This window comes from Oncorhynchus mykiss, chromosome 20, assembly GCF_013265735.2.
Source record: "Oncorhynchus mykiss isolate Arlee chromosome 20, USDA_OmykA_1.1, whole genome shotgun sequence".
In the NCBI taxonomy this organism is placed as follows: domain Eukaryota; kingdom Metazoa; phylum Chordata; class Actinopteri; order Salmoniformes; family Salmonidae; genus Oncorhynchus; species Oncorhynchus mykiss.
Window position 1 is genome coordinate 1,913,190 of NC_048584.1, and position 13,591 is coordinate 1,926,780.

The window sequence follows — 13,591 nt, forward strand, 5'->3', positions numbered from 1 at the left end:
ACTTTTACTTTTAGATTTGTTTGTGTTGTTATGTATTGCTGCACAGTTGGAACTAGGAACATAAACATTTCGCTACACCAGCAATAACATCGGCTAAATATGTGTATGCGACGAATACAATTTGATTTAATTTAAAATTCAGAGACACACACACAAACAAACACACACTCACAAACAAACAGACCCCTGGATTTCCGTTTTCCTCCAAGCAGCTAGCCTAAACTCTTTCCTGGATTTATTGTAGTGGCTGTCACTTCCACGTGTGCCGGCTATTATAACAAGAAGATAATGTCAGCCTAAAAGCATCCCTTTCCTGACTAGCGGAACACACGCTGTCCCCAGTCCCACGTAAACCCAATATAACATTCGTATTTACAATATTTGGCTGTCTGAACCATGCCATTCTAGACTGCATAGCCAACGTAAGTAGAATTATTTAGTGATAATGGACTTGTAAACTGTCTGTAGTAGAATAGTTTAAAATAGAAGTTCCACGCAGGAGCGCCTCACCAATTTTCCTTGCGCTTTTTGCCGTAGCATTTTCATGACAACAGTGTGCACATAGAGCTGCTGGCCTTTGAAGACGAAACACACACTAAAATCCGAAATAAATTATTGCTGTGTTTTGTTGTTTGGTCTAAAAAAACATTGGAGCAATGGCGACATTTTAAATGTATGAAAAGCAAAGCACAGCTACAGCTCTGGATTGTCAAACAAAGGCAGAACAAGTGCCCTGTCTTTCAACGTGACAAGCGCAATAAAGAACGTCCAAATCCGATGTCATCACATACCTTCTTCACAAAGAGGTCTTCCAATCCAAGTAGCAAACTCCAGACCGGTTTAGCATGTTCGTTTATGTAGCAGCCGAAAGATGATATGTTATTCAGAAGACTGTGCAAATCAAATAAATAGCCACTTTAGAATAGCTGTCATATTAGTCCCTAAAAAGTACATTTAACATAACCGACATGTGAAAATCAACAGTCTAATTTTCTCAGCACAGTATATCCCGCTATTCTTGAGCCCACGTTTCACCCCTGAACGGGTTTAATCCCCACGGCTCAGGGTCAACATATGCACATGATCTCAAACCCTTATTTAAATGTTTTAATTGCCTTGCCCACGGTACAATTTCTAGTATTGAGATAGGGACCAGAGATGTACGTCAGATTATTCATATTTCAAAATGCTTAATTAATGTAGAATTCATATTATAGCCCCCTGCTCAATCTCTGTCATGATACACTTTAAAGTCATAACACTGACGAACATATATAATCATTTGAACCCTGCATGGTTCAAACACACCGAGTGACACGTCAATGCAAAAGCTTTGTGCAGGTATTTATGCAAGGCATTTCTTTGGTATATGATGTTATTTTCCCTTTTCCCAGATTTTGGCAAATGTTGATAGCTTAGAAAACCCTTGCATTATTGATGTATATACACTGTTTATGCTAGATGTCCTCTAATGTATTGTAAAAACAAATACATTATATGAAAAATGTGGCACTATGTAGGCCTAATAAAGTATAAACTACACCCACGAACATTAAATCTACCCCAAGCATATCCCAGTGTTTGCATATTTTGCATTACTCATCTCATCTGTATATACTGTATTCTATCCTATTCTATTGTATCTTAGTCTGTGCCTCTCTGACATTGCTCATCCAAATGCTCATTTTTCTTCATTCCATTACTTTAGATTGTGTGTATTGTTAGATACTACTTGTTAGATATTACTGCACTGTTGGAGCTAGAAACGCAAGCATTTCGTGCAATAACGTCTGCTAAACAAGGGTATGTGACAAATACAATTTGATTTTAAACGGTAAGAAATTCGGTAAGAAATTCATACTTAAAAGTGATGCTCTGTTGATGGTTTTCTTGTAGAGGGAAAAGCGTATTTCTTAAATCTAATGTCCTTTACCCAGATCAGTTGTTTTTTTCGAAAGGTGCACGTTTGCGTTGTGCCGCTAGATGACAGCCGATGTCTGCAAAATAAAACGGTTAGGCGGGACAGTTCATTTTGGCTTTGTTTTTTTTTTCATTTTGACGCTGGGATATTCATATAACATAAAATACATGGAATAGAAATATAAATACATTCTACATTTCACCGGTATTCGTAAAACATGTGTTTATGTGAGTTTTTTTTATTTGTTATGTTTCGTGTGCCTATTGATGGGTTGTGTAAACGGTTGTTGCTTAATAAATTCGATGTAGGCTACCTGTATCAATAGTCATATAGAATCAAATAAAATAAATTGTAAAACAAGAATAATTTATATTTATTTTTTATTTGATTTATTTCACCTTTATATAACCAGGTAGGCTAGTTGAGAACAAGTTCTCATTTGAAACTGGGACCTGGCCAAGATAAAGCATAGCAATTCGACACATACAAAAACACAGAGTTACACATGGAAAAAACAAACATACGGTCAATAATACAGTAGAACAAAAGAAAGCAAAAAGTCTATATACAGTGTGTGCAAATGAGGTGAGGTAAGGCAATAAATATGCCATGGTGGTGAAGTAATTACAATATGGCAATTAAACACTGGAATGGTAGATGTGCAGAAGATGAATGGGCAAGTAGAGATACTGGGGTGCAAATGAGCAAAATAAATAAATACATACTGTATGGGGATGAGGTAGGTAGATTGATGGGCTCTTTACAGATGGGCTATGTACAGGTGCAGTGATCTGTGAGCTGCTCTGACAGCTGGTGCTTAAAGTTAGTGAGGGAGATATGAGTCTCCAGCTTCAGAGATTTTTTGCAGTTCCTTCCAGTCATTGGCAGCAGAGAACTGGAAGGAAAGACGACCAAAGGAGGAATTGGCTTTGGGGGTGACCAGTGAGATAGATATACCTGCTGGAGCGCGTGCTATGAGTGGGTGCTGCTATGGTGACCAGTGAGCTGAGATAAGGCGGGGCTTTACCTAGCATATCAGTATGCACAATGTAATACAATAATAGAAAAACATATTTTTGATGTATAAATTGATTTATTTGTCTTTAATAAACAACTTCAGAAAATATACAGTGCTATTTATGTTTGTTAATAAAAGGTTGTCAATTTCAACTGATAGCAGTTGTGTAAAACAATTACAATAGATTTACAGTGCACCGTGGGAAACGTAGTTCTAATGGCCATATTCCCGAAGGAATTATACGCATACTGAACTTGCTTTGGCCCCTTGGAGATTCCCTTCCTGGGGTGTTTGATGTAACGTAGGCTACATGGTGACTGTATTCAGCACCTAACCTAACTCAATGAATGATAAATGAGAGCTAGTAAAACAAATAGCTCAAGGATGCACTGGAGTGAGAAGGTAATATTGAACAGTGTACTGTCTTCGGCAGCTGACGCTCGTCAAAGTGCCATTTCTGAGATAACTTCTCATTTGGCTCATACAGAAAAGTAAACACGTTCGAAAATCAAGAAAGGACCAGCTTGTCGTCAACCTCACATCACCAGCTACGTGTTTTGAGGTAAGAATCCTTTCGACGTATAATCAGAAACAGAAAGCCTGTGACAATATCGATTATGTCCATATATATTCGCGGTATACGGTTGTCTTTGTTTACAATTGTCCCCCGGCTTCCTTGTCTCCCGCTGTCCCGCGTCATCCCAGTATGGGATTTCTTGCTGCTACATTGTAGGCAAACTGACAAACTCGTGCTGCTTTCTTGTGGAACTTTGTTGCGAGTTATTTTATTTGGCCGCGGTAGGAACATGATGACAGGTGAACTAGCCATTGCTCTCTAGCTTTTCCCTCATGGCTGTGAGCAACATAGGATCTGGTTCGACTGTCTGTCTGCCTGCTCTGTATGGCTAGTCTAGCATGCCATAGAGAGGAGTAGAATAGACTAGCCTGTACTTCATTCCTAAACGCTAAATGGAAATAAAATGTGACATGGCCTATGGAAGAAACGTTGTCAAATAAATGACTGTAATGCTTTCCCAATGTGTATGCGTCTTGCACTTTTAAACTGATGTTTAAAGACTGCACTGTCGTAGCCATAATACTTTGTCTACTGAATGCAGCTTTCTGGTTGTGTGCTTGGGAGATGAGGATTAAAACCACTCTTATGTCAAAGCTTGTGTTATACTTCACAGTCAGGACAACTTTCCATGCTGGCAACCTAAATGTAAATCATATTTATGCCATTTGCCTCACTGGGTGGAGACAGATTGTGCTTTCGTTTGACTACTGAATGAACTAAATCTCTTGCTGGCACTGACGCTCTCAAATGCACACTCTCTCTCTGTCTGTCTCTGTCTGAGACCCAGCTGGTCTGCCTCACTGACAGGTGTCTACAGGAACAGGTGCATTGTAACAAAGGGTTACAGTACTGTGTGTGTGTGGGGGTGGGGGTGGGGGGGGGGGAGATCATGCTGTGTGTGTGTGTGTGTGTGGGGGGGTGGGGGGGGGGGGGGGGGGGGAGATCATGCTGTGTGTGTGTGGGGGGGGGGGATCATGCTGTGTGTGTGTGTGGGGGGTGGGGAGCAGTGGGGGGTAGATAGAGAAAGAGTTTATCTTTGTGCCATTGGGGAAGTGTGTTGTGTAGGCTATAGCTTTTGATCGACACAAATGTCAGTATCATGTTTTACATTTTCATACAGTAGGGCTTTGCAATGTAAATGACCCAGTATTTGACAAGTCGGACCAGTTTGGGTTCTTCTTTCAATACGTGGCAACAGGAATAGGTCTTCCACAGAGGCCCACGCACACAGAGAGAGATAATTACTGTAAGCATCAGACAATTATGGGCAAGCCGAGTCACCACTCCCTGTTCTATTAAACCAAAAATATAATATTAGGATGAGCAATGTCGGAGTCCAGAGAGTGTATATATATATATATATAGTATGTATGTATGTATATATATATATATGTATATGTATGTATGTATGTGTGTGTGTATATATAATATATTTATTTACTTATTTATACCCCAGACTCCAACATTGCTCGTCCAAATATTATATATTGCTTAATTCCATTATTTTACTTTTAGATTACTGAGTATTGTTGTGAATTGATAGATATTGATAGATAAGCATTTCACTACACCCGCAATAACATCTGCTAAATATGTGTATGTGACCAATAAGATTTGATTTGAAACTATGAAGAAGAAAAAAATATGTATATATACAGTACCAGTCAAAAGTTTGGACCTACTCATTCAAGGGTTTTTATTTATTTGTACTATTTTCTACATTGTAGAAAAAAAAAGTGTTGAACAAATCAAAATATTTTAGATTCTTCAAAGTAGCCACCCTTTGCCTTGACAGCTTTGCACACTCTTTGCATTCTCCCAACCAGCTTCATGAGGTAGTCACCTGGAATGCATTTAAATTAACAGGTCTGCCTTGCTAAAAGTTCATTAGTGGAATTTCTTTCCTTCTTAATGCGTTTGAGCCAAGCAGTTGTGTTTTTTTCTTATACACGATTCCATATGTGTTAATTCATAGTTTGTCTTCACTATTATTGTACAATGTAGAAAATAGTCAAAATAGTCAAAATGTAGAAAAAAACCTTGAATGAGTAAGTGTGTCCAATCTTTGGACTGGTATGTGATGCATAGACTTTATGACTTTATGGACAGTATGTGGATCGAATATTTAGTATATCTGTAGAATACGTAGAATATACAGCAATATTTGAATAACACATAGTATATACATATGACATGAGAAACTGTGTGTAAACATTATTAAAGTGACCAGTGATTCCATGTACATAGGGCGGCAGCCTCTAAGTTGCAGGGTTGAGTAACCGGGTCGAAGCCGGCTAGTGACAGTGACTAAGTTCAGGGCAGAAGCCAGTTAGTGATGCCTATTTAACAGTCTGACGGCCTTGTGATAGAAGCTGTTCTTCAGTCTTCCTGTCCCAGCTTTGATGCACCTGTACTGACCTCGTCTTCTGGATGATAGCGGAGTGAACATGCCATGGCGGTTGATGTCCTTGATGATCATTTGGCCTTCCTGTGACATCAGGTGCTGTATTTTTTTTGTTGTTTTCATTTATTTAACTAGGCCAGTCAGTTATGAACAAATTATTATTTACAATGACAGCCTAGGAACAGTGGGTTAACTGCCTTGTTCAGGGGCAGAACGACAGATTTTTACCTTTTCAGCACAGGGATTCGATGTCCTTCAGGGCAGGCAGTGTGCCGCCGGTGATGCGTTGGGCAGACCGCCAGTCATGAGTAGCCTAGCCTACTGCAATTTATTTAGAACAATACAAATAGGCTACAGTATTTGTATCGTTTTTATCCGTTTTGATCTCTTGAATGCAGCCCTTCGCGTTCTCTGACCAACATGCCAGTGCGCATGCGCGCTGCTGACTAGCTGTAATCCTCCTTTAGGCAGAGATTGCATCTGCCTCCACTGCATTCATCAGAGAGGGAGAATTAAACCCCATGGGGAAAAATATATGCATATAATGGAAAACAGCCCCCGGTGCAAATACATACTGTGGGCCCAGGATAGAGCATTGCAGTATGGGTAGTCATTTATTTCTGAAGCGACAACGGGGCCGAAACGAGGATGTCTCATAGAAGTCAACGAGGATCAGCGTCATAAAACACCGGAATTATGAGATGAGCTCACGAGAATGGACCGGGAGGAAGAGAGTGGAATTTGCGTCTCCATTCTGGATGAGACTGTTTAGTTCAAATTTCACGTTTTTAATAGCCTGTTATTTCGGCTCAGTCCCTTCCATCAATACCATTTAGTCAGCTCCTGAGTTAGTCACTGGAAACTGGCAGATTTCTACAGTTGTAGCCTGCATGGTTTACTCTGAACTCGCCCGTTTTGCAGCTCTGGCACCGACGGTAATTCGATACATTGTTAAATGTTACTGCACGCATTTGTAGGCAAAGCTTTACCACATTGTAGTTCGCTACACATTTTAATGAGCAAGGCTGTATTGGCATGAACAAAATCTGTGTCATTATCAATATTGGCGCGGCTCGTCTGATAGTTAGAGGCTACCCGTCCCTATTGTAGAGACTTGAGCTTTTTTATGTCGATAATAAGGGAGATTGAAATAATATAAGTGAAGTAATAATTTCGCGTGTTGTTGTCTTCTTTGGAATAAAACATGCATGTGTATATAATTAGACTTCACGCCTCCGTTGGACTCCTCACCCGGAATGCACCATCGTAGTTCCCCCTGGCATACCGACTCGCTATGACAGGTTGGCACACGTACAGCCTACTGTACCCACAGATGAACCACCAGACCGGCCGTATCATCAACGGGATCATCAGACTGAAGTGAAGCTCCGAATAGGCTACCCGACATCTCCCGTGTTGTAACAGGGCCGCACCGGCAAAGGACTGCATACCATTAGGGGACAGTCTGCTAAAAAGGTTGCACTTGTCGAATATGTGTTAGAACTTCTCTGTCCGTTGGGATTGGGAGCAGTAGCCTATTCCAATTTCCATTGTGGCCCGTTCGTGTTCTACACTGCGCTCTATGCGCACACACGTTGTCTTTGGGTTGTGTTCGATTTCAAAGTTCATGTTTGTTTTAATGTTCAAGTAGCTTGCTATTCGGGACATTGCCTCAATCAGAGTTGTCAGTTGTGAATAGTGCGACTTGTCAGCCACAAAGAAATGGTGGTTCGAGTGTTCTGCTGTAGCAGCTAAAGGCAAGTGTCAACATTTGAAGGATGAACCTTGGATATTCATTCAGAGCTTCAGTCAGTGTGGCAGCAGTGCCTGCACACAGAATCACTCACATTCTGAGACTGCTTCTCAGATAAACATTACAGTAAAAAACTAAATTCGTTTTTTACTTTAGTGTATTCAGATATGTGTTGAGTTAAAAGCTTATTTAAAGCCATATTAAAAGTAGGAAAGTATTTGAAAATAGCAAAAAAAATGTAGGTTGTTACCCATGTCATGGTTTGGTTTGAATTTGACAAACTCATTCTGGCTCAAGTGCTAAAAAAGAAACGCCCCAGACATCTGCCAGTCATTTTTCAGTTCCCATTCGGTTATGTTTTTTTATTCCTGTTTTGTCAACCACAACAAAAACAGTCGAGTGCCTGAACTGTGCCATATTATCTCAGAGATGTTGATTGACGGAGGACTACGTCATCTCTGTGTGTGCCTCTTCCACTGCCTGTGTCCATGCGTGACACAGGATTCAAGCATGCTGGACCAGGTATGAGACTGCACATGCCACGAAGGAACACTGCAGGCAACAAGGCCCACATAGTTAGTTAAGAAGGCTATGACAGAGAGAATTAGTACCCACTTCAGAGAAGAGAGGAGTATGTGAGTTATTTTCCCGCAGACTCAGTGCCACATTGGAATCAGTGCTCGGGGCAACCAATTACAGTTTTGATTGAACACGACTTCCTGCTCGCTGTGGGAAATCCACCTCGATCTGGACTTTGAGACTTTGTCGTATTCCACTTGTTTTTTTGATTACTCCTGATATCCTCGTTATTGCCTTTTCCATTCGATATTTTTGGATATAGCCATCTTCAAGCACATTTGGAGTCACTTAACAGGATGAAATCTGTCCCTTTTTTAAAAATAGGGGTTGTTTCGAATCGTGCCAGTTGGAAGTTTGGCAGGACTAAGAACACATGAGCAGGGTTTTCATCGGGCCTAGACTACCTTTATCCCCACCCTTAAACTGTAATCCTGAGACTGAGACATAAGGCACTGTCACTCCTCTACTCCCTGTCCCACACACTTTGCGGGTTCAAAGGGCGAGAACCCCAGTAGACTGAAAAAGTTGTGTCGCTGTGGTGATGGGGAGTTCTGCCTCCTCTCTCACCGCAGAGACCGAGTCGGACCACGGGTTCCGGAGCACCCCGTACCCGTCGTCGCCTCCTATGGGCTGGCTTAGGAACAGCCACAGTAGCCCGGTGTGGGGCACCACCTTCATTACGCGCCAGCAGCAGCAGCCACCACATCCATACAGAGAGCGCAGGTAAGAGCCAACACTTCAGTCCACTGCACCTGGGCGACAGGGCCAGACTGGTCAGGCCTGTTGATGGCCAGCAAGCAGAGAAATGGGCCATGCTCTGCAACACTAGGGGTTGTATTACACAGGGATGGATGTCACTGGGGGTAGTTAGAGCAAGCATAAAGGACAGATGGCTTTGTTGTGCAGATCGCAATATTGTGATGTGTGTTTTATTTGAGTCATATTCTAAGGGTGTTTTGACATTTTTAGTGTGGCAATTCTCAGAGCTCTCAGATCCACTTTAAATCGGACACCTGCCGCTGCCTTAGACACAATTTACTGTGGACTATTATTTCATATTCAAGCCTTTTCAATGAAATCGCTTTATATGCACTGACAATGTTATAGTATCATTAAATCTTACACAATATTATTAAATCAAAAGTATGGTTCCAAATTTGATCTAAACATAGTTCCGCTTTGATATTTTGATATCCAAAATCCACTTGTGCTGGATTTGTCATCTGACAATCCCACCTGTTAGTACCTCCTCCAGCTCTATGCGCCAAATTGGATTGGTGTACCAAGTTGATTGCACCCATGGCGTGACCTAGGCACGAGCGACCCAGGCACAAACTCTCTCGCTGGGTGGATTGGGGAGCTTGTATCATGGCAAATCCTTTGGAGGGCGACCAGACCAGGAGACTTTTGATTCCATGACATCGTCTTCGCTTGAGAGCACGCGATACACTGGGCTCTGTTGTTTGATGCCCGTCAATGTGCTGTCCGCTAACAGAAGGCAGAGTCTAGGTGTGAAATGGGTTTGTATGTCAGTTCTCCGGGAAGGAGAACAGTGGAGCTGCTATCGGCTTCCTCCTCCGGTGTATTGAGGTTATTGCTGAGTCACTACAGGCATCAAGTCCAGTTGTTAGGTATTGAGTTTCAGAAAGTCTATCAAATATCCTTACAATGGATGCCATTGTTTATTCAGCGTGGGCCTCCTCTATCTCTCATCTCTTGCTACTATTGTCTGTGCTTGTCAATACTTTGCAATTGCCCTTCAGTTAACAGTCAAACTTTAGAATCTCTTGGAGAGGTCTTGTAGGGTTCTGATTGAACTGTGCATAAGGTAGGTTGTGCCTGCCTTTGGCTGAAGGAAGTGCCTGTCTTTATTATTAGTAGGCCTATTTTATACGAGTGATGATAGAAAGTGCTGTCAGTATCGGTTTGCATCATCATACACTGAACTCCTTTATTGTTTTGGGAGACCCTCTTCTGCTGTGTTCATGTGCATCCCCATAGCAACAAGCCTCTGTCTCCATCACCAATCAGACTCCAGCCTCAGTCAGCTGAGCTCATAATACACAAATGCATGAATGCACATCTCACCACAAGTACAACCACTGCTTTTGGTAGCGGCGAGGGTCTGCTTACACACACACACACACAACGCACTCACACGCAGATCCTCAAATGACACGTCTTTTAGGAGTGATGCGCAATGATGCTTTGAGCGTACTCTCACACACACTCTCACCCCACACACATACACACATTCTGCATGAGTCTAACGAGGTTAGGCAAGCCTAGCTGAGCCGTGACAGAGCATGAAATATAGAAACAACAGACTGCTGTGAGCTCAGCTTAGGTTTGGTGATTCATGGTGAGGGTTTACTCCCTTAATATAGCCCTAGTGTCTTGTTGCACCACACGGAACTCTTTCTCCGGCTGTTTATCCCAGCCCCTGAAAACTGGCAATATGTCTTGTCCTTGTGTATTCTTTTTTTAAAATTCAGCTTCTCCCAGCAGTGACTCATTGGTCTTGGGAAGGGTCTGTGTAGTGAATCAGTATTTCTTCACTTCACAGTTTTAGGCTTGCTCAAGAAAGCAACCAAACATGTAAACTAGCTAGGTCTGTCCTTCATGTCTTAAAGTAATGATGGACTGTTGTTTCTCTTAGCCTTATTTGATATAAATAGGCAATCTTCTGTATACCACCCCTATCTTGTCACAGCACAACTGATTGTCTCAAACACATTAAGAAGGAAATATATTCCACTAATAAACTTTGAACAAGGCACACCTGGTAATTGAAATGCATTCCAGGTGACTACCTCATGAAGCTGGTTGAGAGAATGCTAAGAGTGTGCAAAGCTGTCATCAAGGCAAAGGACTGCTATTTTGAAAAATCTCAAATATATAAAATATATTTTAATTTGTTTAACACTTTTTTGGTTACTACATGATTCCATGTGTTATTCCACAGTTGTGATGTCTTCACTATTATTCTACAATGCAGAACATAATACAGATAAAGAAAACCCCTGGAATAAGTAGGTGTGTCCAAACCTTTGACTGGTACTGTACGTCCCGTAGATATTCCTGTTTGTATCTCTAACACAAACAGGTGAGTGTCATGGAAACAGGTCTCTAACGAAACGTAAACATTTACCATTGCCTGTAGCCTATATCAGGTATGAAGAATGTTTTCCCTCTTTTCGTGATGGTTCCAGGAAATGCTAAAGTGTGTTATCTAGGAATAAAGCCTGATGCCAAGCTGATCTTTCAAGGTAGTTTCACATAATCTCAGGGCTAGCCTTTTTCCCATTATTTTCCCATAAATTCAACTATGCTGTACTGACTTTATGGCCAATTCCCCCGGCCCCTCCTGAAGTTCCTGTCTGCTGGTCCGTGGTTGTTTCCTATTGCAGGCGTCTGTGTTTGTCCATGCATGATGGATGTGAGCGTTTACCATGGCTCCATTCCATTGGCTGTTCTCCCTCTAATTGGATTAAAACTGATCCACATGGATTTGGCTAACATGCGTTGTGTCTGTGTTTGTGTCTTGACTTATTTCAGTGTATCTTCCCAATTAGGTCTATTGCCTGTGTGTTGGGCAGGCCAAGTCGGGACACTGGTCTTGAAGTGATCACAATGGATTTAGCACGCATGCACAGTTTTGTGATGCATTGTTGTAAGTGGATTGACACACCTGAAGTGTTGGTATATTTTCATTAACGCCATCTGTATTATGATTTTGGAGTTTCCTCCCTCTTTCCATGGAGATCATAACATACAGTACCAGTCAAAAGTTTGGACACACCTACTCATTCAAGGGTTTTTCTTAATTTTTTACTATTTTCTACATTGTAGAATAATACTGATGACATCAAAACTATGAAATAACACATGGAATCATGTAGTAACCAAAAAAAGTGTTAAACAATTCTAAATGTATTTTATATTTTATATTCTTCAAAGTAGCCACCATTTGCCTTGATAACATCTTTGCACACTCTTAGCATTCTCTCAACCAGCTTCACCTGGAATGCTTTTCCAACAGTCTTGGAGTTCCCACATATGCTGAGCACTTTTTGGCTGCTTTTCCTTCACTCTGCGGTCCAACTCATCCCAAACCATCTTAATTGGGTTGAGGTCGGGTGATTGCGGAGGTCAAATAGCCCTTACACAGCCTGGAGGTGTGTTGGGTCATTGTCCTGTTCAAAAACAAATGATAGTCCCACTAATTGTGCCTTGATTTCTAAGTAAATCATAGACCGTGTCACCAGCAAAGCACCACACAGCCTCCACATGCAGAGATCATCCATTCACCTACTCTGCGTCTCACAAAGACACGGCGGTTGGAGCAAAAATCAAACATTTGGACTCAACACAGGACAGATCTCCACCGGTCTAATATCCATTGCTCGTGTTTCTTGGCCCAAGCAAGTCTCTTTTTCTTATTGGTGTCCTTTAGTAGTGTTTTTTTGCAGCAATTCAACCATGAAGAACTGATTCACGCAGTCTCTTCTGAACAGTTGATGTTAAGATGTGTCTGTTACTTGAACTCTGTGAAGCATTTATTTGGGCTGCATTTTCTGCAGCTGGTATCTTTAATGAACTTGTTCTCTACAGCAGAGGTAACTCTGGGTCTTCCTTTCCTGTGACGGTCCTCATGAGAGCCAGTTTCATCATAGCGCTTGGATTTTACGTCTGCACTTTAAGAAACTTTCAAAGTTCTTGAAATGTTACGTATTGACTGACCTAAATGTCTTAAAGTAATGATGGACTGTTGTTTCTCTTTGCTTATTTGATCTAAAAATATTTGGCATGGGTCCTCAGATCCTCAAAAGGTTCTACAGCTGCAACATCGAGAGCATTGGTTGCATCACTGCCTGGTACGGCAACTGCTCAGCCTCCGACCGCAAGGCACTACAGAGGGTAGTGTGTACGGCCCAGTAATTCAATGGGGCTAAGCTGCCTGCAATCCAGGACCGCCTATATTAGGCGGTGTCAGGGGAAGGCCATAAAAGTTGTCAAATACCCCAGCCACCCAAGTCATAGACTGTTCTCTCTGCTACCGCATGGCAAGAGGTACCGGAGTGCAAAGTTTTGGACAAAAAGGCTTCTCAACAGTTTTTACCCCCAAGTCATGACTCCTGAACCGGTAATTAAATTTACGCTACTGCTAGTCTCTGTTTATCATATATGCATAGTCACTTTAACCATATCTACATGTACATCATGTAGATATGGTTAAAGTACCTCAATCAATCAGCCCGACTAACCAGTGCCTGTATATAGCCTCGCTACTGTTATAGCCTCTCTACTGTATATAGCCTCTCTACTGTATATAGCCT

The 13,591-nt window shown here is 41.6% G+C and overlaps 1 protein-coding gene across 2 annotated transcripts in view; it reads left to right on the top strand.

Annotated features, from left to right (window-relative positions):
- Positions 1-3,177: 3,177 nt before the first annotated feature.
- Positions 3,178-13,591, top strand: part of LOC110498718 (calpain-15) — a 114,818-nt gene continuing 104,404 nt past the window's right edge. Inside the window, exon 1 of one of the 2 annotated variants that reach the window (XM_036955590.1) lies at positions 3,178-3,501. Coding sequence is in view for 1 of the 2 variants with exons in the window: in XM_036955589.1 (XP_036811484.1) it covers positions 8,794-8,975 (182 nt within the window). In the remaining variant the exon portion in view is untranslated. Of the gene's footprint in view, positions 3,502-6,384; positions 8,976-13,591 lie in introns of those variants that run through there. The other variant, XM_036955589.1, reaches the window with a different exon arrangement.